Source organism: Labrus bergylta, chromosome 2 (assembly GCF_963930695.1).
Source record: "Labrus bergylta chromosome 2, fLabBer1.1, whole genome shotgun sequence".
Lineage (NCBI taxonomy): Eukaryota > Metazoa > Chordata > Actinopteri > Labriformes > Labridae > Labrus > Labrus bergylta.
In genome coordinates, this window is record NC_089196.1 from 36260661 (window position 1) to 36285756 (window position 25096).

Genomic DNA, 25096 nt, shown 5'->3' on the forward strand with positions numbered 1-25096 from the left:
CTCGACGATACACTACGGTATATTATAGAACGATACTAAGTGATACGTTTTGTCCCCTCAGGGAAATGAGTCTTGGACTTCAGTGCTGCCTCTACAGTATGATCAAAAAATAAAAAACAAACACAATCCACGTGACCCAAAAACACAACAAAATAAATTACACAAGATCTGCATCAAACACAATATGAGTAGAGAAAAGATGAAAAATGTCAGTCAATATAAAACTAACATGGCGCTTTTATTCATTTTCATTATTCATATTGATTATTTTTCACATTGTCAAACTTTTATTGCGATGTGAATGACGATAATCAAAAGACTTTTCCGCACCGCGATTCGTTCGTGTGTGTTTTGTCCTGCGCAGCTTTCCGTATCAAAACACGGAAGCGGAGACAGCAGAATGCTAAAACTACAACCAGACACAAAAACGTATAAAAGGATCAGATGTCACTGTAACTAGCTGCATTATACATTTATTAACTTTAATTTAACCACTCAGTGTATTTAAAACGTTGTAGTTATTGTTCATCTTTATTTTATATTCGTAGTTTATTGATGTTGTTCAGAGGAAGCTAACGAGGCTAACAGGTTAGCATGGGTCACAACATGTTCCGGACCGGCTTCCTGGTTCGGGCCACACACACCCTGCTGACCTGGGTGATAACACTCACACTGTTCCTGCACAACACAGGTGAGGAACTAAGAAGAGTGATGGAGGTTAAAACGAGAAATAACAGAAACTTAAAGGACCAATCAGAGAGCTGATACAGGTATCTTACTCTCTGATCATTAAAGGACCAATCAGAGAGCTGATACAGGTATCTTACTCTCTGATCATTAAAGGACCAATCAGAGAGATGATAAAGGTATCTTACTCTCTGATCATTAAAGGACCAATCAGAGAGCTGATACAGGTATCTTACTCTCTGATCATTAAAGGACCAATCAGAGAGCTGATACAGGTATCTTACTCTCTGATCATTAAAGGACCAATCAGAGAGCTGATACAGGTATCTTACTCTCTGATCATTAAAGGACCAATCAGTGAGATGATAAAGGTATCTTACTATCTGATCATTAAAGGACCAATCAGTGAGATGTGTAGAGAGTGAGATGATAAAGGTATCTTACTCTCTGATCATTAAGGAAACATGTTGAAGTGCTGGTTGCTATGACAACAATGCAGCAGCCAGTATGTCCTCCTTCTAACTTTAGATTCTGCTCCTGAATGCTCTGGATTTGTTTGGACCAGAGAAGGTAGGCGCTTTTAAGACCCCCCCACACGGCCGTTTTGGACGCCCCTCGGTTTGTCAGATATGAGAGCAGTTATCAGGTCAACAGGTGTTGCAGCGATGGAAGCGGTCAAGAGAAGTGGTTCAGATAGAAGTGATTGTTTATTTCACGTGTCTGTGTTTCCAGATGTTTGAAGAGTGGAAACAAAGGTTCCACCATCAGTGCAAAGACATTTCACCCCACACAGATCAGAAAGAAGAATCATAAAGAGGAGGGGGGGGGGGGGGGTAGTTTTCATGTAAATCATGTTGGATGGTCTCTGTGTTTGAAATGGGTTGTATAAATAACGTTTCCTTGCCAAATCAAACAGAGGTCAACGAGTGCTTTCTGGACTTTACACACGTGAGTTACACAAGAAGTCCAGAACGAACCCGTTTAGAAATACTCCACTGTTTACCTTCCTCCTGCTGCAGCCAACTGTCACTAAGTTTAAGGCCCTAGGTATTGGTCGACCTCCCCGCAGCAGGAGATCGTCGATGTTTAAAGGAGCAGTATGTAACTCTGACACCCAGTGTTTCAAACGGGTACTGCAGTCTAAATTCAAAACATTGGAGAGAGAGCGGTCGGTGCGTTTCAGATTTCTGAGCTGGTAATGACGTCACACCCGAGTTAACCACGTTCCAGATGCTGCTGCATTGTTGCCATAGCAACCAGCACTTCAACATAGCATGTTTCCTTAATGATCAGAGAGTAAGATACCTTTATCATCTCACTCTCTACACAGCTCACTGATTGGACCTTTGATTCAAGACACAACACCGCCGGTCTATTTGGAGGCTGCTGGAAAAAACAAAACCTGAAAGATGTTTTGTGTGTTTTCAGATCTGCGGAAGTGTGAGGAGCGAGGAGAGCTGCTGCTGCCGGTTCTGTTCTGCCTGGTGGTCGTGCTGTCGGTGCTTTTATACTTTGCTGTTTCCTTAATGGACCCTGGCTTTGTCCTCACAGACGCTGCGAAGGTGAGACCAACTCGAGGTCTCCTTTGTCTCAAGCGCAGTTTGAATGCTGAATGCAAAGTATCTCTGAGGTTCCCTTCCTTGCACTGGTACGACTGTTGCACATGTGCACACCTCTACGTTGATTTTACTCTTGATGACGACCTTTGGTATTGTTTCGTCCCAGCAGGAAGGGTGCAAACAGGAAATAATCTTAAGCAAATAAACCTCAAGATTACGGAGATATCTTCTTTCCCTCTCTGTCCTTCAGTGTAGGTCAGGAGTTTGTGTGTGAGTGTGTGTAAGAGTGTGACCCTCAGTGTGTGTTGTGCAGGGCGTTCAGGGCTCCAACGAGGAGATGGAGACGATGATTCCTCAGTCTGCGACCCCTCGGCTGCGGCGCTGTGGATACTGTCTGCTGCAGGTAACGTCCTGCTGCTGCGAGCTGCAAGCTCATCCTCAACGTGGGATCTGTTTGTGCACATTTTCTTCTTCTCTTCTTTACTTGAATTGTTGGGAACACTCTGCAGTGAACTCTGAACGTATCAGAGCTATTTTAAAAGTTTTGTTCCTTTAATCAACTTTTGGGTTTCAACAACTTTGGCTTTTTGTAGTTTGATGAAGAAGTGTTTAAAGGTGAAACTTTTCTCTCCTTTTCTTTTTCGAGCAGCAGCCAATGAGAGCCAAGCACTGCCAGACGTGTAAACGCTGCGTCCGGCGCTTCGACCACCACTGCCCGTGGATCGAGAACTGCGTGGGGGAGAGGAACCACCGCTGGTTCATCGTCTACCTGCTGGTGCAGCTGCTCGCTCTGCTGTGGGCTCTTCACATCGCTCTGTACGTCTGATAACACCACCCACTCCCACTCCCACAACCCCCCCCCCCCCACCCGTCTGTCGCTTTATGATAAACGCCCTTCAAACACTTCCAGCTTTCTCAGTATGAGTCAGTCAGACTAGTGTGCACTTTGTTCTGCAGGTTATCTCTGCAACTTTGGGCTGAATTAGGACACTTGAGGGTTTTTGAGGACAGCAGTAAACAGATGGACTCATCTTTGTTTGTTTTTGGTAAACAGAAGCTTTAAAGTGTTGCTCAGAGTTTTAAAGTTCAGGTGACTCTCATCGATCAGTCCTATGGGCTTTAAGTTAAAGTCCTTGAATGAATGTGAAGCAGGTAGACTATAGGTTGGGTTTTTCACCCCCAGCTCTTAGAGGGTCCATATCATCATAAAACAGTAAATACACTGTTTATGATTATAGACGAAGAAGAAAACACAATGACTCGATTGAACCGCTGACAGGTTTTAAAGATAATTTCTATGACGTTTTAAAAAACAAGAAAAAAACACACGCTGCCGTTAAGTGTGAAAGCCCTACATGTGTCACTCGTTTGCTCTGGTCTGAATCATGGACCAGGTTGTTCCATTGTTGCATAAAAACCTCAAGTTTGGTCTGTGTTCACACGGGGACGTTTACAACCTCAAGGTCTCCAGGACGTGACTGAAAGCCATCAAATCCTTCACACAAGACATCAGAAGCAGCATGAAAAGAAACATTAACAGAGGACATTTAGAGGTTCTTAGTCTGCACGACTCTCTGCTGCAAGAAATCTGAAAATCTGATTATTTCAGACTTTCCCCCAATTTTTTTTAAAGTCAATTTATTAAAAAAATAAGAGTTTACATAAAACAAGGCTTAAGTTACCTTTTGTTTAATGTTTAGCTCGACCAATGAAAAAGCTTGATTTTATTATTAATCAATATATTAGAATAAATACAAATAAAACCACTTTCTAACTTATAAATTCTACAAAATTGGCTGAAATTTAATTATAATGTCCATGCATCAAATTTCAGCTCAGCCATCACAGGTCTAATCAGTACCACCTATAACCTGCAGGGGGCGGTGCAAAGTTTACCCTCAGCCTGCCAGGCATAATTCAGTGCAGAGAATAAACCTCAAAATCAAAGAATCTCTGCCAGGTGTGACGCTGATTTGGTCTCTTTCAGGTCTGGGATCTCATCCAGCGTGTCGTGGGAGCTGTGGTTCAGAGTGAACGGCTTCCTGCTGGCGGCGCTGGGCGTGGTCGGTGTTTTCTCCGTGGTGGTCGTGCTGCTGCTGGGCTGCCACCTCTACCTGGTCTCCGTCAACTGCACCACCTGGGAGTTCATGTCTCGACACCGGATCTCGTACCTGAAGAACTGCGGGGACGAGGAGAACCCGTTCGACCGAGGAGTCTTCTGCAACCTGTGGGATTTCTTCTGCATCTGCAGGACGGTGATGTGGGAGAAAATGTACCAAAGAAACACCTGGAATACAGTCTGACCTTCAAACAGACCACAGCTCAACATCTGGACTCGAGTCAGACGATACACTCGGGAAGAAAATCCGTGATAAACCTCACTGCCGTCCTGCGAGGATATGATTTTTATTTCCCTTAGCAGTGAACTGTAGCACCATAAACACCGAACATATCACTGAACACTGAAACACGACTGTTAAATAGATATTTGGGGTATCTACTCGGGATGTTACAATTCTCAATATAAAATCGGTACGGCATCCACGGTTCAATACGCGCTTGTGTGGTTTACGGGTTTGTAACGTTAGCAGGCTGTGACGTTAACTGTAAAGTTAGCAGGTCGTCATGCAGCCATCAGCTGATCCATGCAGACTGGGTGAGAGTGAACAGTGAAGCAGCTCTTCAAACAAAGTCACCACACAAAATGAGATATCAACGCTAGTCTACCAAAAACATCTGAACTGAATCAACTAAAAACCACGTATTGAACGTATTGAACTGTGGGCTGACTGTATTGTTGCATCTCTAATATCCACAACTTAAACCAACTTTATCTTTCAGGTCTTTTTATCAAAAGAAAGAAAGTAAAGGCCTCCATGTTTTTTTCTCTCAGGTCTGGTCACCACGTCCTCTTTTCACTTTCTTCTCGTGTTACCGGGTGAAAGTGGTGACCCTAAACGTGAACACTAACTGCCTCTCTGTCTCTTCTAATGAACGTGCCTTTGCTGTAGTGTGAGTGTTTGTGTGTAATTGTTTGATTTTAATTTAATGTGAGATGATCGTCACACCAGGAAATGTTTTTTTTTTTTACTGTTTGTATTTATTGACAACAAGAGAAGATTAAAACACTGATGATATGCATGTTGTTAGAGAGTACATCTGTACACATTCCTAGTCAGGATGCTTCACATACATAAATACAGTTCTGACACATAAATAACATGTTATATTCAGCAGCATTAACTTAAAGTGCTACAGTCGCTAAATCAACGCCTCCTCCTACGTTTATTCCTAATGTAGCGAACGCCGCTCTGCTGACGGTAAACGTTTCAGAGATACTTCAGCAGGACGTGAGGTGTTGAACTCTCAGGATTCATGACTCGTTTAAAGAACAACTTAACACACCACCTTAACACCATCTCATATCAGAGCTCCAACAGGTAAATATTCTCTCCACGTACGGGGGGTAAATAAGTGACCAAATTACCTGATGGGATACGGAGCGCCTAAAGCAGGGGGAGGGGCTACTGTGGTCACGTCTCAAATGATAGGACACTCTTAAACACACAGTACATAATTACCACCACCAGGGGGCTCTCAATTAAAACAATAATAAAAGACGGTGTCAAGGCCGGCAGAGAATCATGGGAGTGGTTCTCTGCTGCTCCCCTTCCCCCCTACCCCCCCCCCCCCCCCCCGATGAAAATGAACTCTTGCGTTGTGTTTTCCACATACTCCGTGCACGCAGTGTTCTGGTAGCGTCGAGCACTACGCCACCGAGCACTACGCCACCGTTCACTACGCCGCCGTTCACTTCAACTCTTCTCAGGGATTGTGTTTTCAAAGCGAGCGCCGCGGTCCGCCACTAAATTCTGCTCCGTTACAAATACGCTGCGAGTCCAGTCAAGCAGGACAGAATAGAACGACCCGTACAGGAATCAGACAAGGAAACGCACAGAGCAATTTCAACATAAAACTGTCTTTATTCCCACGTGATCTTGTAGTTCTATTTTGATCTTGTAGTTCTATTTTGATCTTGTAGTTCTATTTTGATCTTGTAGTTCATGGCTGCGCTAAATTTCCGACAGAGAACACCATGGCGCTGACGGACTGCGGCGCAGATGTAGTATGTGGAGAATTTTGGTTAAATCTCTTGAGGAAGACGATGTGCAGATGACCGCCTGATGAACATAAACCCATACAAACATTTAATGTACTCGCTCTTAAAAGTGAAAGTGGTGTTAAATTACTCTTTAAACGTTCTTTAACTGAGTGAGTAAATTAGGATTTTTAGTTCAGTTTCCACGGAGCGGTCCGGTCTGGTTCAGTACGGTTTGGTACGGTAAACCCTGATCCTGCTTACCCTTACTTGGTAAGCGGGGTGATTGTGTGGATGGCGATAGCCGCGTCAGGTACGTAATAGCGTGACATCATAGCAGCGCGACACAGTGAACCCCGGCAAAATAATAAACAGAGAAGAAGGGGCAACAATGGAGGATGTCCAGAAGAGGTCAGCACCTCCGAGGTCATCCATGGGGCGGAGCTACACGCTGACATCAGTCACAAATCAAAAACATCCTTTAAACTACTCTTTTGTGAGCCATGGGATTTTTAAACATGGCGTGTTTTGTGTTTGTCTTTTAATACCACTGCTGCACAGGAAGTGAAGATTCTATCGACCAATCAACACACTAGTCTAGCTCCGCCCTTTAGGGTCTGATCGGTACGCTCGGCACCCCAACAGAAGGGTAGCAAAAATGTTGGACATTTACTTTGGTACCATTCTCAACTTTTGACAGTAGAAAGGCCAATAAATGCGTGACCTACCGAACCAAACTGAACCGCACCGCTTGGTGGAAACGGGCTGAACCAGTAAAAATCAAGTAAAAGCTTCGTCCCTGCCGCTCCTCTTCTTCCTCGTCTTTTATTGCACTGACATCATAATAGCTCAGTATCGCAGAATATGATTTGCTAAATAGAAAATACAGATATGTTCCTCTATACTATGGCTATATTAGATTCTCTATGGCTTCTTTAATAACGCTAGCTATTACAGGATATCTAGTGCACAAGTTCACCACGGTGCCATGCACTACTACCTCTGTAACGGAAAACAGCTGGTATGTGAACGTGTGTTTTCTCAAGCGATGAGGGAATGATTGGACTTGTTTTTTAAAGGCTTGTAACCAGAAACTGTGTCAGCTTTGATTCTTTTGTTTTGGTGTAGGCAGTGAGCGAAGTCTGTCACAGTGATGCATAGAAACGGCAGCACATACTGAACCTCAGAGGGATAAATAGTGAAAGATTATTATTAATAAGCAAAGGCCACAAAGCAAGCTGAATCTGTCTCCAACACACAGGATGCCTGAAGAGGTTACAAGAGGCACCTGCCCAGTAAAAAGTTAATTTGTAAGACAAATAATGATTGTGACAAACTGATTAGCTTCATAACAGAATGATTACTTCGTGCTTTACATGGTGTTTAAAGTTGGAATTTTGAACTTGAATAGCAGGCTATTATTCTACTAAATCATATTTTATTGTTGATGTATTTTCATGTGGTTTTCATTGGCCTCCATGTTTCTTTCCCCTTATCCACACATGCACTCTTTATAAAAGTTTCTTTATATTCAGTGTTAGCTGGTGCATTAGTCTCCATCATGTCCCACAGGTAGAAAGGAGCAGGTACTTCATAGTGTGTTAGTTTGATGCTAACACATAATGGTAATTGCCATTAACCGGCTAACATAATTAGCACAGCGATAATTAACGATGTTCGTAAAATAGAAAGTTTCTATCATCTCTACAGTCTGTAGCCTAACGTTACAGCTGTGTAACTGGTCTAAAGTCAGTGACCTGATTAATTTAGCCCAAAAGAAACTAAAAGTCGTTAATTTTAGCCTATAGGCTAACGTTATAGCTAAGCGGGTCAGTTTGTTACTAAGCTAATTTGGGGTTAAGGTCTTATGAGTTTGCTAACTACGCTTAATTGTTATACGTTTTCAAGTTGTTCAAATTAAAGTCCAGAAACTGTTGTTAATTATTTAGTTAATTTTGTTTACTTTCAGTTAGTGATTAAGAAAACTAGTAGCTAGCATTAGCATATTGACATCTGAAGTTTATAGGCTCAGCTGGGCGGCTAACTAGCTGGTTTAGCTAGCACTAACAGGTGGCTAACTAAACTGAATCCTGGATTTTTAGGCCGACATAAATGCTGGATGATTCTAACATGTGTTTGGTAAACAGCTGGGACCAATAGGTCTATATTTACAACAGTTTCTTGTCTGTAATTAAACCCATCAGCTCCAAATGTTTGGATAAAGATGGTGGTGATCTGAGTGTTGTAAGAAAACAGTAAGAAGAGCTGATAATGCAACAAACTCTTCAAGCATCCCGTTTCACAGTAGTTACATTTGTCTGTATAAATATTTCATTTGACCAAAGCTTGTCATAGAACTCTGAACTGCAGGACTGGTTTCTGGGACGGTCAGACACAGGGTATATAAAGGACTACAATCACTTTCATTGCTTTGTTAAAAAAGGAAAAGAAGATGCTGCCGTATTATCGGATCAATAATTGATTGCTCATTTGATAATTGGTTAAAACAGTCAGCAAAAATCAGCCATGGGATCTGATGAAGTCTTCTGTTATCCAGATTGATCACTGACTTATGAAGACCATGGTGGGAAACTCTGGGCTGCACGGTGGTGCAGTGGTTAACGCTGTCCCCTCACAGTGAGGAGGTTCCTGGTTTGAATCCCCGTCTGACGGGAGTCTCTCTGTGAGGAGGTTCCTGGTTTGAATCCCCGTCCTTCAGGAGTCTCTCTGTGAGGAGGTTCCTGGTTTGAATCCCCGTCCTTCAGGAGTCTCTCTGTGAGGAGGTTCCTGGTTTGAATCCCCGTCTGACGGGAGTCTCTCTGTGAGGAGGTTCCTGGTTTGAATCCCCGTCCTTCAGGAGTCTCTCTGTGTGGAGGTTCCTGGTTTGAATCCTCGTCCTTCAGGAGTCTCTCTGTGAGGAGGTTCCTGGTTTGAATCCCCGTCTGACGGGAGTCTCTCTGTGAGGAGGTTCCTGGTTTGAATCCCCGTCCTTCAGGAGTCTCTCTGTGAGGAGGTTCCTGGTTTGAATCCCCGTCCTTCAGGAGCCTCTCTGTGTGGAGTCTGCATGTTCTCCTCGTTCATGTTTGGGTTCTCTCCTGGTTCTCCGTCTTCCTCCCACAGTCCAAAGACATGCTCGTTAGGTTGACTGCTCACTAAATTGTGAATGTGAGTGTGTCTGGTTGTCTGTCTCTATATGTCAGCCCTGTGATTGACAGGCCACCAGTCCACGGTGTAACCCCGCCTCTCACCCAATGACAGCTGGAATTGTCTCCAGCCCCCCGGTGACTCCGAACAGGATAAAGCGGTACAGATGATGGATGGATGGTTGAAAACTTGAATTTAATTTTTGTAAATTAATTTGTATTCTTCCTGCAGCATCAAAACTCCTGTGAATGTGTGTGGTGGTTGATTACAAAATAATGACGGATGTTTACGTCTGACGCTGTCAAACGTCCCAGATACGAAACAAAAGTATGTTTGCCTGTTTTGTTTCCCACCCTGGTCTTTCCTGCTCCTCGTTCACCCATGCAGGGCGCAGAAGTCGAAGTCTGCGAAGGCTTCCTGCTGCTCTGCAGAGAGGATGAACGGTTTGGACGGCGGCGACAGGATCGGCTGCAGTCGGGTGAAGTCGCTGTCAAAGTTACTGACGTCCATCGACTCTTTGATCGCCGGCAGGAACGGAGGTTTTAGTGTCTTGGCCAGGAGAGCTTCCCAGTCGATGGTCTGAGAGAGAAAAATGGAGATCATGAAAGGGAGGACAGTGCTGGAAATCAGGGAGCTACTCATGGAGGGCGGGGGGTCGACAGGTTGGACCTGAACCCGTTTATCAACATAAATCATATGTTGATTCTACACATAGACTGTGTAGTGGCTATTTGTCCAAAAACAAATCTAAATAAACTAATATCAAACATAATCAAGAGACCACTGATGCACCATGGGGATGTGATGTACACAGGCAAAGGAAGTCCAATGTCCATGCAAGAGATCTGCAGTTTATTGGTGGTTTATTTAAAGAAAGCAAACAAAAGAACAAAGAAAATCGTGGCTCCTGCTGCCTCTCATAGTCCCACCCAGGTGCATGCTGGTCCTCTACCTGCCTCTGGTGCCCACAGTGTTACCCAAATACCTAACAAAAAAAATATTAATACAAAACTAAATTTACTAAACAAATAACTAGCAAAAAAGAAAATATTACCCAAAATCTATTCTAGATAAAGAAAACATGTAGAATAATTAAATAAACAACAACACCCAAATATTAGTAAACTAAATACAAAAACTAATTCTAACAATGAAATATCTCCAACAGACTGTAACAGTAGTCCTGGATGGTTTTCAAAATGTAAAAAATCTCTTTACCTCAAAGTATTCGTCTCCTTTGACTTCGTTTGCATCCCTCTCTCCAGCTCCGAGTCTTTTCAGAGGATTTTTCTTCAGGAGCTGTAGCAATCGATCAATCAGTCAGTCGATCAATAAACATTTATTATTGTTGAGTAAAACACATCCCGGGTCCTCCCAGTCTGAGTGAAATACTCAGCTGTTTGTGTTCACACATGCACCTCACCATGAACACTTCAGGAGTTTCTCAGGAGTTTTGTGTTAGTGTGAAAGCATTAACAACATCATTTATAAATAATATGGTGAACTCATTGAGTCAGTAATGGCGACCAGGTGAAGACGGTTTTACCTTCTGGACGATGCAGACGACATCAGGAGGAAGAGACGCTGGATACTGTACGTCATCATTAACGATGCTGTCGAACACCTCCTCCTCGTCCTCGCCCGGGAACGGAGACTAGGAGGTCAAAGAGAGACGAGGAGGTCAAAGAGAGACTAGGAGGTCAAAGAGAGACGAGGAGGTCAAAGAGAGACGAGGAGGTCAAAGAGAGACGAGGAGGTCAAAGAGAGACGAGGTGGTCAAAGAGAGACGAGGAGGTCAAAGAGAGACGAGGTGGTCAAAGAGAGACGACGAGGTCAAAGAGAGACGAGGTGGTCAAAGAGAGACGAGGTGGTCAAAGAGAGACGAGGAGGTCAAAGAGAGACGACGAGGTCAAAGAGAGACGAGGAGGTCAAAGAGAGACGAGGAGGTCAAAGAGAGACGAGGAGGTCAAAGAGAGACGAGGTGGTCAAAGAGAGACGAGGAGGTCAAAGAGAGACGAGGAGGTCAAAGAGAGACGAGGATGAATTATTTCATGAAGAAGCTTCAGACAGAAAGAAAGTCAGAAGAGAATTAGAAGTGCAACCTCTCCCACGAGCATCTCGAAGATGAGGACGCCCATCCCCCACCAGTCCACCGCTCGCGTGTAGTTGTCGTCCGTCAGAACCTCCGGAGCCAAAAACTCAGGAGTCCCACAGAAGGTGGAGGTCCGGTCCCCGTGACCCATCCCTGACAAAAAGCATCAGCCGACATCTAGTTAAGAAAAGTTCTGAATAAATTAAGATACAAAATGTGAGAAATAAAAGCCTCAGTGTGTCGGATTTTATAATCACAGAAAGGTGTTTCCAGACCGAACAAGAAGAGGAACTACCCCCCCCCCCCCCCCCCCCCAGTCTACCTGTGTATGTTATGACATCATGGCTAATGACCAAATCATTATTATCAGTCACTACATATCTTACACATTGCTCCTTTAAATCCTCTTTTGTAAAATGAAAATAAAACCTGACTTCATCAGTGCGGTGGAAAGAAGAGGAAAGTCGTAACCTTTGTGTTACATAAATTCACCTTCTTTACAAAGTCCGAAGTCGGTGATTTTAATGAATCCGTCTGCGTCCATCAGCAGGTTGTCAAGCTTCAGATCTCTGCGTACAAACACACAGAACATGTCGTTACTCCCTGGAGTCTCCCGTGCGGTGACATCACTGCGAGCGAGAGAAACACTCACCTGTAGATGATTTTATTCAGGTGCAGGAACTCCAAACCAAGAACGACACACGCTGAATAAAACCTGCACATGACGACAGCGTGAGAGGATTCATTTTAACATTCAACATTAAAACGATGATCAGTAATAAAGACCAGGATGAGATGCACAGAAAGTGTAAAACAAACACAGAAGAAGACAACATCTGAGGGGAGGAGTCTGTAAGGATCGGGGGGACTTGTGTTACCTGGTCTGGGCCTCGGAGAAGACGTCGTTGTGGATGTGGATCATGAGGTCTCCGCCCGGTAAGTACTCCATGACGAAGCAGACGTGGTCGCTGGTCTGAAAGCAGCCGTGAAGGTTCACCAGGAACGGATGTCTGGACGCGTTGATCATCTCAAAAATCCTCTTCTCACTCATGAGGCTGCAGAACGACACCTCAGGTTAACACTTAGAATGACCCTGAACGTATCACTAACACGCCCGCCGACAAGGGGTGTCAACCGGGTCAGGTCCCGGTCCCGGCAGAGACACACGGCAGGCCTCTTTACTCCCATTAAAACAAAAACACCATCTTCAGACCTCGATTACAAAAAAAGTATCTGTATGATTTAAAGATCTCAACCTGCTCCTGATTGGTCAGCCCTGATTTCTAACTCATAAGGAACACCTGTGTCATTCTGCTGCAGCTCACTCAGACAAACACACCTGTCCACTTCATCCCGAGTCACGATGTCTTTTTTCTTCAAGGCTTTGATGGCGTACAGTTTCCCTGTCTTCTTGAACTCGGCCAGCAGAACCTATACAGACAGATTCACAAAACAACACCAGCTGAGGAAAAAACATGAGAGGTCGACGACGCAGCTGATCGAGTGTGATGGAGACGTTTTTTGAAGAGTTACCTTCCCAAAGTGTCCTCGACCCAGGACGGAAATGTATCGGTAATCTTCCATCTGCATCCTAGAGAAAAGATAAATGTAGAAACATTACGACCAGGTTTAAGTCTTTAAATGTTAAAAGATGAATGTAGAAACATCACGACCAGGTTTAAGTCTTTAAATGTTAAAAGATAAATGTAGAAACATCACGACCAGGTTTAAGTCTTTAAATGTTAAAAGATAAATGTAGAAATATCACGACCAGGTTTAAGTCTTTAAATGTTAAAAGAAAAGAAGTGAGTGTATGTTTACTTTAGAGCAGAAACGGATTGATCCTCACTTTCTTCTGTACCGTTAATGGACGACTGCAAACAGAGAGAGACATCTTTTCAGATAATGAATCATGTCTGCCCTCTGGTGGAGGAAGAAGGGCTCTGCATTTGTTTAAATACGTCAGCGAAAGAGGAATAATGTTGATTTAATTCAATTCAACCTTTATTTATACTCTAAAGATCATTGAGGGCCAACCCTCAATAATTAGAAAACAGACATTAAATCAAAAAGAAAAACAAGAGAAAGATAAATACAAGACTGCTAAAATCAGTCTACAAAAGTCTAAAATGTACTAAGATAACTAAGCGAGTACAAAACTGCAATAAATAAACACACTTATGTAAAACAGTTACAAACAGGTTGGGAGGCTTAAAATCAGGTTTCTAAAATGCCCAAAAGGTAAAAGTTCATTTCCCTCAAGAAGATGCTGTATATTGTTCCAAGAGTCCGGTGCAGAATAAGAAAAAGCAGATTTTCCAATTTGACTCAAGGAACATTGAACAGTAAACGTCTTGAGGAACGTGTTAACGTCCAGTCGAGAGATGGATGAGTTCTGTCCGGTATGAGGGTCATGTTTCTGTGAGAGCTTTATAAATAAAAAGAAACTGCACAAACTGGAAACCTTTCAGGAGACAACAACATGTTAGTTGTTTCTCTCAACCTTCAGAGAAAGGAAGGAATATAAAAGATCACCATGAGTTATCACAGCAGAGCATGGTGGATAAGACTCTTCATCTTCTTGTTTAATCGTTTATAACGTTGGAAACCAAATCACTCAGGCGTTTGTTTTTCTTTCACTCCTTCACTTTTGGTTAAAGGACTGAAACTAAAGATTACCTGTTTCCCTTGTGAGGCAGGCACAGGTGAGGTTTTGTGTTCAGCAGTGGTGATGATAGTGGAGGCATCGTCTTTCCGATCAAGGCCGGAGGGAGACGTCTGATCTTCATCGAGGCTGATTCTGATCACTGGAGCTTCACTGCACATGTCCAAACACAGAGTCAAACAAAAAGCTAAACAGATATATCCATATTTCAAGTTTCATCATCTCTGACCTTGGCAGTGCAGTCGTGGTGTGAGGCTCCTTCTCGGGGGGGCGTGAGGCGTTGTTGGTCATGGCGTCGGGGGTCGGAGAGAGAGACGAGCTGAACGTGGTGAAGGAGCTGTATCGAGGCAGGATGTTCATCATCAGGTGACCCCACGTGGCCAAGTTCATGTTCATCTGAGCCGCTCTGAGGAAGTTTTTCCCTGAAGAGGAAAACGAACCGACGACGAGTGAAACAACAGAAAACATGAACACAAACCACCTCTCCCCGTCGATCGCCCGTACCTCTCTCTTTAGTGAAGATGCATCGCTGACGTCTCAGCTTCGGCTGCCGCTCTACGACCGTGTCGATGAATCGTAGCTGGAGATTACAGAACAGCTGATTTAAACTTTTAAAAAATATGGTTGTCCATCACCTGAGGACTGGAAACCATGTTAAAAAAATATCAAAACAATAAAGACGTTGGCAATAAATTCATCCACTAGAAACAGAAAGAAACAGAACATCGCCGATAGACTTCCTTCCTCTTCCCAGAAATAAGATGAAATCATCTCCAGCAGATATTTTTAAGGACAAGCCGGCAGCTCGTTGTTCGTACCTCAGCATGAAGGACGCCCTGCGGCTCCAGTCTGAACTTGTGGTTCAGGTTTTGGTTCTCCATCAGCTCCTCCAGGCGCAGGAACTTGACACCGCATATCGTCCTCCGATCGCCCCAGAAGACTCCGACCTCCAGCTCTCGAGACTGTCAGCAGAGAGAATAATTATCATTTCTTTCTCTGATATCTGAGCTGCAAACAGACTGAGCACCAAGTTTCCCTTGAAGGTTTTTATAGACAAGGAGTTTATACTAAACACAGCAAGAGGACAGGACAGCAAATGTCAAAACAAAAACATGAAAGTGACAAATAAGTTATGATGGAAAAGAGCTGCACATGGTCTGAAAGGAATAAGGTGTGAGGATGTAAAGAATGTGAAGTTAAGAGTGCTGTGCAGAGTAATGAAAGTCTGCCACTGATGTGATCATTTGCAGGTATAAGGGAGACACCTGGTGGTCACAGACAGAACTACAACAACAGCAACATCACAGTAAGTACATCTCCTCACTTGCTTCTTAGCCCCTCCCTTCAGAGATGCATGGAGAGACAAATCAGAGGAGAGAAGAGACGCCCTTTCCTCCTTGGCGTCAGTCACATAGCAGACATCCGTTCTCTCAGACTTTGATTCTCTTCATAATTTAATTAAAGAGAACAAATCACCGGATCTCAATCCAAACCCCGACTCACGGTTAGCTCGAATAAGGAAACAAGCTGGTGTCTTCTCTGTGTTTCATTGATGCTCGATCTGGTCAAAGGCGGGACAATATTCAAAAGTTATTCTCAGTGTCTGGACTCACCCGCTCCAGCTGGATGCAGAACCACTGATCCCAGCTCAGCCTGTCGGCGGCAGCCCAGCGTGACCAACCGACCACCCTGGTGTCGAGTCTGAGCACCGCGCTGATCTCGGCTGCTGAGGGTCAGGAGGAGACACATCACTGAGTTTTAAAATATGTCTGAAAAGTGAGGCAGATGATGTGACATGTTTTTTTAAACCTGCATTCTTTCTAACGGCCAGCAGGGGGCGACTACACTGCTCTCCTGTCAGTAGATGTCAGATTTATTCCCTCAGTAAACATTTTCCTGATGAGTTTATGGTCTCAATCTTTAGTTTCACATTAAACAACAACCGCTGTCCCCCCTCCCATATTTATATATGAACCCAGAAGACGATATAAAGAACCCCCTACAGAGATCAAAACATGTTATCATAACCTGTGCAGGAATAAAAATAGATACCAATGTGCAATTTATCAAAAACCTACAACTGCAGGATTTTGCTCTTCAGCACCGCCTTCATTTCCACCTGACGTCGTTTACAGTCGGGGAAACAGTCAAATAAAAGTGCTGCGTGTCCACTCACCTGATTCTGCGTCTGTCGTCTGAGCAGCCGGGGAAACGTCCTCGTCTGGACTCGGGTGGTTCTCCTTCTCAGAGACTGTCGGAGGTTTTAGTAAATCCTCACATCCAATGAGCCGGACTTCAAGTTTACCTAAAGAAAAAAAACAACAACAACAGAAGTGAATATTGTAATTTCTTTTTTCTTTTTCTGAGAGTCCTGATTTTATTACCTGGAGAACTCTGAAAGAACATGGGATACTGTGGCATGTAGACGCCTTACCACCGGTTTCAGATGCCGCCTCAGCCAGGTGACATAACAGCGACGGCAACGAGAGAGTCTTACTCGATGACGTGATCTAAAAGTGCTAAGCCCACAATAATCCACAGGGGTCTCATTGTTCTCCCATTTCTTAATTGACGAGGTTTGTGTTGTGAAAAATAAACATCACAGGCGCCTGCACAAATATAAAGCAGGATATGAGTATTTATCATGTCTACAGGCTCTCTGTCACCTCCTCATGAGAGGACTCTAATCCTGCACGGGACACTCCTCTGGAGTTAAGATTGATTTTGAATCCTGATAAAAGTAAACTCAGGATGTTTTCAAACTCAAAGACAGTTTGTGCAGCACTCAGCAACAAAAACAAGTTAAAGAAGCTTTTTTTGTTTTTTTCAGAGATAAGTCTGGATTTCCTTTGATGCACACCCCTGTTTTATCACGGTGATGTTTTATATATTCATGCATCTTCTAAGTGCCTTAAATATTTGGATACTGTTTATCATGGTGCGTTGAAATACATAACAAATCTCAGCGCCCTGACTCATCATTGTACTCTACATAACCGAGTCAGCCGGCCTGCTTTGTCTCCGCCAAGACAAAAATCATCGACATAACCTTATTTAAAAAGCTTTATCCAATCTGCTTCCCTCATCATGTGTAATTGTTTTTATAAGTCCAACACTTATTATTGTTTTCTGTCTTAAAACGGGGAAAAGGAGTTTCAGTTTCTCTGCTCCTGCGGTCCAGAACCTCCTGCAGGACGATTTGTGTCTGGGGGAGCTGGTATGAGGATCTGATACTCAGGTCTGACAAAACACTTCTAATCTTCAGTGTGTGTTTCTATTCCTGGTGGTGAATCTCAGAGATGACAGTTGACCAGAATGAGGGCAGCGTTTAAAAATAAAACCTTTCATGTTTGAGTGATAATAAATCTTTCAGACAGAAGCCTTTAATCAGAGCCGTCTGCAGCGGCTCACGAGCTCTCTCTCTCTTCCTCTTTGTCTTTATTTCACAGCCGCCGCACTCAGAGCTGAGGGGCAGAAAATCACCTCCAGTGTCCCCGCGCTCGGAGACTCGCTCTCATTATTCGGTGCCAGCAGAGCGACTCCAGGATTTGTCTCCTCGTTACATCATCAGAAGGATTTTTTTTTTTTTTAAATGTGGCCTTTTCTTGGCCTCGTGCAGAAAGAGACTGGCTTACCACTGAACCGTCCAAAACCAACAGATTACATGTTCTGATTATTCACGGCCAGAGGTCGGCGTGCTGTGAACCGGGTTCAAGCTCTGGGCACACACCAGGCTGCCCAGAACAGCTGCATGTTTCCTTAATACCTAATGTCTGAGGTATTCAAGTGGTATCGTGCAGAATCCACAAAACCGAGCTGAATATGAGGACAAATTCAACCATGAAAGCTTGATGCATTAGTGTGGCCCACTTTCTCATAAGGACACTCTTTCCCTCTGCCGTTACTGCATGTGGGAGGAGCACATATTTCTATGTGAGATTGACAGGAGGATTGGTGCAGTGTCAGCAGTAATGAGGGCATTTTACTGGACCGTCATGGTGGAGAGCCTGAAGGCAAAGCCTGCGTCCATCTTTGTTTGAATCCTCACCTGTGGTCATGAGCTTTAGGAAGCTACTGAAAGAATGAGATCGTGGACACAAGGATTGCGGCAGAGCAATTTCCTCAGTATGTCCTCCTTCTAACTTTAGATTCCGGTCCTGAACGCTCTGGATTTGTTTGGACCCCCCCCCAGAAACGTGCTCAAACTAGGATCAATATTGGAGATGCTTTTGAAAAATGGAGAGAGGTTAGAACACAGAAAGGTTTACAGACCCATGCAGAGCTGGATAAACACTGAAGCTTCAGAGTCCACCACATGGTGACCTGAGTGAGCATCCACTCTAGAGAGGAGGGGGGAGACAGCTCTCTATGATGTTTAGAATTCAGACTGCAGTACCCATTTTAACCACTAGGTGTCACAGTTACATACTGCTCCTTTAAATTTGTGCTCTTCAAAGTTCAGACTCCTAAAATGAAAACCATAAATGGAACAGACCTGTCAGGGAGGCGGGTCTGATGGAGAAGATGGACGGAGAGGGGGACAGGGGACACACAGGTCTGGAGTTCTGGGGAGACGGAGGAGTGTTTGAAGGGTCGACGCCCCCTGCAGGTGGCTGTAAAGACTCCTGGCTCTTTTCTTTCAGGCATTTCTCCAGAGAGAGCCGCAGAAGATCCAGCTTCTGGGACGACTCCTGCACCCGGGACTGAGCCTGACGGAGAGAAAAACAATTACAGATTACAGACTGTGAAGCCCCTCACACAGGCACCTCACATCAGGAAACTATCTCTGTCAGACGGGAGGGGAGGGGCGGGGACACATCAGAGGACTCATGAAACCTGTTTGGATCATGGAGGACACTTTTTAAATGAGTTTGAACTTAGAATACAATCTTTGCTTACATTTTTAATGTAACTTTATTCATTCCACGATGAAGTTAAGTGGTAGAAAATAAGTGTACAGTTGCATGAAACCTGCTGTAATTAATCATATCTTCACCTTTCTGTCAGCCAGGGGTGTGTCCAAACTATCTGTGCAGGGGGGGCCCAGCTGGGGCCCCGACTTGTGCAGGGGTGGCCCTGAAGTTTGTGTGCACAAGTATTTTAACAAACATCTGCACACTGAAAACTACGAGCTGCCTGCTGCAACAAAACCTGAATAGATTTCAACATAAGTCCCTCCTCTGACAGGGCAAATAGCCAATCATAGATGAGGATTTGGGGTTGGCACCTGGAGTGGCCAATAAGATTTCAAAGAGGGCTCATTCCACCCCCTCTGGACCCGCCCCTGCTGTCAGCCTGTATCTTTAATGAATCATATTTTCACTGCGTCCAGCTGTTATCTGTTTGTTCTGACCGTAAACATTAAAGCCTCAACTGAACTTGATCTTCTTTGTAATCAAACCGGTGTAAAGTCCCACCTCGGCCAGTGCTTTCTGGTCCAGAGACGAGATTCCCTCCAGTTGTTTCACCACGTCTTTGGCCAGCAGCAACACGTCCGTCTCTCTCTGCATGTAGTGCTGCAGCTCGGCCAAACGAGCGTCTATGGGGCCGGCGGCGAGCGGAGAGATCCCTGAGAGGAATAGAGGAAGAGAAAGAATTAGCCTCAGACGATTTTAATGCATCCTCATAGATTCTCCTTTCCAGTTCCAGTCATCAATATTTATAAAGCTGAAGAGAGCCGAGGATGTCTCGGAGCTGCAGGCAGAGGTCTTAACATGAGCTCATGAACGTTTGTGGCGTTAAGCTGACACTTATTTGAAATGTGTGAGAGCTCTGAAAAGACGAGTGGGAGAAAAAACCCTTCACCTGTTGAGAAGCTCATAAAAGGAGACGAGCGCTGCACAAAGAAAGATGGAAGGGGAAACTGTCTAACTCAAAGAATTCATGTTTTATTTCAAACACACCGCTTTGTGTTTCCAGCCTGCAGCAACAGATTACAGAGAGGAGGTGCATCACTTACCCCTTTACTGTAAACATAAATAAACGCTCTCTGTGTGATGCACGACATTTAGAGATAAACAATAATTCTGCATCCTGTTTCGAAACATTTTTAATCGAGTCCTGTTCATGCTTATAATGGGGTAATAAAATGTCTGATTGGGCTGACACGGCGTTTATTAAATCACTCTTCAGATTAGAGAGCTGCTGCTGTTTGTACATGAAGATGATGATACACAAAGCTGCAGGTGACAGTGAGGCTGTGCAGTCTAAAATAATCAACTCCTTTAAGCTGTTTTAACACATGCACAAAACTGTGTGAAGTCGGGATGAGTCGACGTATGCAGAACAAGCAGCAGAGCCTCATTAACCCGGTTTATGGAGCCACTGGTCGGTTAATACGACAGTTTAGCCGGGTAGCAGCGTTTGGATCTTTAAGTTTAAAGGTCTCTAACTCTAACATGTGTCTCTAGTCCGTCTACAAACCCCCCAATGATGACAAAAGTTCATCCTCCTCTCTTCTGCCTGCTCCACTTTTCAGAAAATGTGTGCTCAAACAGGCCGTTTGGAGATTTTCAGATGACATCACAAAGGGCAGTAGCCCCTCCCCCAGGTGGGTGACACTCCCACAGCTAGGTGTTTGTTCTGCCCTCTGAGTCTGCCTTCTCACCGTAAACAATAGGACATGGAGCGAGAAAGACCGAGTACACCCAAGCCCTTCCAGAGAGGGGGCGTGGTCAGACACAGCTCATTTACATATTTAAAGGTACAGACACAGAAACAGCCTGTTCTGAGCAGGGCTGAAATAGAGGGGTTTATAGACATGATCAAATACAGGATCAGAGTGGATTTAGAACAAGAAACTTCACACACATGTTTTGAGGAGCTCTGACACTTTTTTAATTCTGTGTTTCTTGCGTTGTGAGAGAACAAAAAGACTTCTGCCCGCCAGCTCTCTCCCTCTCTCTCTCTCTCTCTCTCTCTGGTAACATTTCCGAGTTGAGCCGACACTGAGTGAATTCAGCTTCCTGCAGTTGTAAAGAGGCTCTAACTTCCCGTCAGATCTCAACATTAATAAGTAATCAATGAGAGGAGAAGGAGGTAAGGGGTCAGGGAGAGGAAACATGATCTGAGGACTCATGGTGCACGTTTACTCCCTTGTTTTACAGCCTCTCTCTCTCTCTCTCTCTCTCTCTCTCTCTGTCCAAACCAGGAGTTATTTCTCCAAACAGAAAACAGCTGAACATCACATTCACCGTCTGTCTCTGTTCATGCTGTCTAACCTGCGCTGCTTTTTCATCCCAGCGGAAACCTTCGACTGATACTCTCTGAATTTTCACCTTTTTTTAACCTGAAAATCTTTCAAACTTTTCTCACAGCTCCTTCTTTTAAAACATCTTTTAGATTGCTCTTGGGACTTTTCTGAGCCTTAAACAGCACGCCGTCCTCCAGTAAAAAAGAAACTCTGTCATGCATTACTGCCGTTTACTGGCCTGAATAATTCATTAAAGCATGACGGTGTCAAACCACACGGAGGATTCAGGAGAGACGGAGCCTAGTGAGTGCAAAAGTGTGAGTTACAAATTCATGGATATCTACTGTTTAGGACTTTATGATCCCCAGAAACACAGCAGAGAACATGGACGTGAAAACAGCGTCTGCAGGGAGCGATAGATTTAGGAATCAATTCCACTGACTCAGCGATTTCTCCACTAGTTGATGACGCCTTTAGTTTTTACTTTAATCACACTTTGAACGTCCATTTTTAACTCTTTAATGACAGATTTGAGGTCTGTTTTGTGAGCCTAACGTGGGTTATAGTTGTATATTTGCAATATTTGTTTTCTATTGTGTTTCTGGTAAAATGAGCTCGCTTACTGATCTACATTTTAAAAAACTGACAAGCTATAAATAGTGGAGTCAGGGTGTGTTGATGATGTTGCTCCTGATGAAAGAGAGACTCTGATGATGAGAGACAGAGAGGCTGAAATAATGAAAGGAAGGTCTCTGAACCCATTCTGAGCATGTGTGTATCAGCGTGCTGCCTTGATATCTATAAGGTCGTCCAAACTTTCTAAACCTTGATATGACTGAGATGATCAGCCCCTCAGCTTCTTTGAGCATGAAAATCATCTCAGAAAATCCACTGTCACGTCATCAGAGTCTACAGGAGCAACATCATCACCACACCGTGACACTATTTATACCTTGTTTGTTACAGTCAAGTTTTAAAATGTGGAGCAGGAGGCGGTCGCATCTCACCAGAAATCTGAGGAGAAACTGTAACAGTTGAAAGTCTCGCTACCCGGGGAACAGGGAGACCTGAAATCTATCACTACATGGGGAAATAAAGTCGAGACAAGTTCAGCAAATGGAAAAGAAATCCCTGAGTCGTTGGTGTTGACAGTGGGCGATTCTGGAGTCTGTTAGGGGCCCGAGGCCAAAAAAATGACAGGGGGCCCCCACAGACAGCGTTCGTCCCCGTTATGTGAGAAACAATCGGACACCAACACATTTCTTTAGTTAAAGTTGTGTTGTAAAAAGTCTCTCCTCCATATTCAGGGCTCGACGGGCATCGTTCAGTCACATATGAGTGAGTGCTGTCAGATATATCACAGGGGGGTTTCCGACTGTCACTGTTAACTTTGCACATTTTGAGCCATGGTTGTGGTTTAAAGTTTATCAGCCCTCGGGGGCCCCCCCTACTGGCCTGGGGCCCCCAAGCAGTTTCCTGCCTTGCCTGTTGGGTGTTGATTCTTAAATCTATCACTCCCTGCAGATGCTGTTTATGAAATGTTTTTTTTTTTTGCTCTGCTGTGTGGGGACTCAATAACCCAGTTTTCAGTCTTTACTTCTTTACCTGAATCCTCGGGGCGATCTGACACCGTCGTCCCTAATGAATTATTCAGGCCAGTTAATGACGGTAATGCATGAGTTTCCTTTTTCATTGAGGGGAAAACTTCTACAAAAAAAAAATCTACAAATATCACAGGACACGTGTGAAGGAGTGGAATGAATCCATCAAGAATATCAAGCAAACAAAATGTTGTAAATGTATTTGTGCAGGTTTGACAGAAATTTGTGATGACAGAAAGCGAGAACATTTTCCGATATCAGATCTCTGAGACTTCTCGTTTTGTTGCCAAACAGGTATCGCTAGAACCCTGACATCATTCTGTGACCTCCTCTAACAGGATCAGGACCCCGGGACTCTGACCTCCATGTGTAGCAGAGCCGTCATGGTTACCACCACAATCATCTCCCCCGTCGCCGCCGCCGCCGCCGCCGCCGCTGCTGCCCGCCTGGGCGACTTTGATAATCTGCATTCGGATCAGCTCGATCTTGGAGCGGCTATCCTGCAGCATCTGTTGAGCCGTGGACAACATCGGATCCTGATAACGACATCAAGACACAACACTTCATCACCTCGCTTCTCAAACCCCCCCACGGGTCAGCTCGGACACGCTCACACACACACACACACACACACACACACACACACACACACACAGAACACACACACACACACAGAGACACACACACACACACACACACACACACACACACACACAGAACACACACACACAGAACACACACACACACACACACAGAACACACACACACACACACACACACACACACACACACACACACACACACAGAACACACACACACACACACACACACACACACACACACACACACACACACACACACACACAGAACACACACACAGAACACACACACACACAGACACACACACACACAGAGACACACACACACACACACACACACAGAACACAGACAGGATTTCTCATAACAAGTGGCAGAAGATGAAGAAATCAGCAGCAACAGTGCACACTCACAACTCATTTACATATTGGACAAACAGAAGACAGAGCCGGAGAGGAGAGGCGATAAGTGAGGAGGGAACAGAATGACTTTGCACTTCACTTACCTCAGGGTGATGCTGTCGCTCCTTGCTGAATAAGGACTATTTTGTCATCCTCTGTGGAGGTCGTGGGGGGGGGGGGGGAGCTTCTTGGGTTGCTCCTCTCCACCTTCACTATCCTTGAAACACGGGTCCCTTGATGTTATGATGCGTTCACAAACACTCTTTGGCTGAGGGCTCTTCTGATGCAGCTCCTACATCTTGAGTCCTACATCCACAGCCTGTCCCGTTTGTTTTTACTCCTCTGCAACATCGTCCTCCCTCTGCATCCACTTCCTCCGCTCTGTAACCAAATCCTCCTCTCTCTCTCTCTCTCTCTCTCTCTCTCTCCCTCTCTCTCTCTGCTTCTGTTTGTGTCTCTTTCAGAAGGTTTTCTCTCTGCAGAGTTCCTCTCCGCTGCCAGCTCTGCTGCTGCTGCTGCTGCCGCTCATCCTACAGAGCTGATTGCCTCCTCTGGGCTCGTTATTGGCCGCTGCATGACCACATGTTCCTGTGTGTCACCAACCAAAAGGCAAACACACAGCTGCTGCTGCTGCTCTCTTCGGGACACGCTGAAGACCTGCCTCCAGCAGGAGGAGGAGATTTATTCTACCTGCCCCGACGAGAAGGGGGTGTGAGAGACATTAAAAGCATTACAGAGAGCAGTCAACAATCCTGAAAGGGGGGAGTGGGAAATGAAGGAGCAGCTGGTGTGAACGTGATCCTGAGAAAAGAGCAAGGTTTACTGACATATTATCTTGTGTGCTTACTCGTTCATTTAACCTTAATTTAGACTCCAGAGATCATTGAGGACTCTCATTTACGATGACAAGGAGTCATTATTCAAAAACAGAAAAGCATTAAAAGAACCAGAAGACAGACGGACACAAGGTCACTATTAACAACAAACAGAAGCTAAGACAAAGGAATAAATAAATACAAGTGTAAGAAAAAGCCTAAGCAGCATAACATGCTCAATAAA

General features: G+C 44.5%; 3 protein-coding genes across 5 annotated transcripts in view; 1 reads left to right on the plus strand and 2 right to left on the minus strand.

The window, feature by feature from the left end:
- mmp11a (matrix metallopeptidase 11a) overlaps window positions 1-25096 on the minus strand; it is a 193741-nt gene that overhangs the window by 41808 nt on the left and 126837 nt on the right. The window lies entirely within an intron of this gene.
- zdhhc12a (zinc finger DHHC-type palmitoyltransferase 12a) lies at window positions 359-5387 on the plus strand. 2 transcript variants are annotated; one of them, XM_020658139.3, is made up of 6 exons: window positions 359-452; window positions 549-691; window positions 2116-2249; window positions 2560-2649; window positions 2896-3062; window positions 4234-5387. In XM_020658139.3, the coding sequence occupies exons 2-6, from the start codon at window positions 595-597 to the stop codon at window positions 4547-4549; spliced, it is 804 nt and encodes a 267-aa protein (XP_020513795.2). In that variant the 5' UTR covers window positions 359-452; window positions 549-594; the 3' UTR covers window positions 4550-5387. The 2 variants fall into 2 exon arrangements, with proteins under 2 accessions (XP_020513795.2, XP_020513794.2); XM_020658138.3 differs by having other exon boundaries at window positions 362-691.
- LOC110002516 (serine/threonine-protein kinase N2-like) lies at window positions 5467-24647 on the minus strand. 2 transcript variants are annotated; one of them, XM_065951891.1, is made up of 20 exons: window positions 24142-24647; window positions 23401-23575; window positions 19664-19815; window positions 18742-18955; window positions 16423-16551; window positions 15860-15969; window positions 15065-15208; window positions 14751-14826; window positions 14476-14668; window positions 14261-14399; window positions 13403-13455; window positions 13115-13172; window positions 12921-13012; window positions 12460-12636; window positions 12234-12296; window positions 12074-12150; window positions 11592-11734; window positions 11036-11143; window positions 10708-10788; window positions 5467-10068 (listed from the first exon to the last, which is right to left on the minus strand). In XM_065951891.1, exons 2-20 carry the CDS (start codon window positions 23567-23569, stop codon window positions 9865-9867), a joined length of 2382 nt encoding a protein of 793 aa, XP_065807963.1. In that variant the 5' UTR covers window positions 23570-23575; window positions 24142-24647; the 3' UTR covers window positions 5467-9864. The 2 variants fall into 2 exon arrangements, with proteins under 2 accessions (XP_065807963.1, XP_065807956.1); XM_065951884.1 differs by having other exon boundaries at window positions 15860-15972.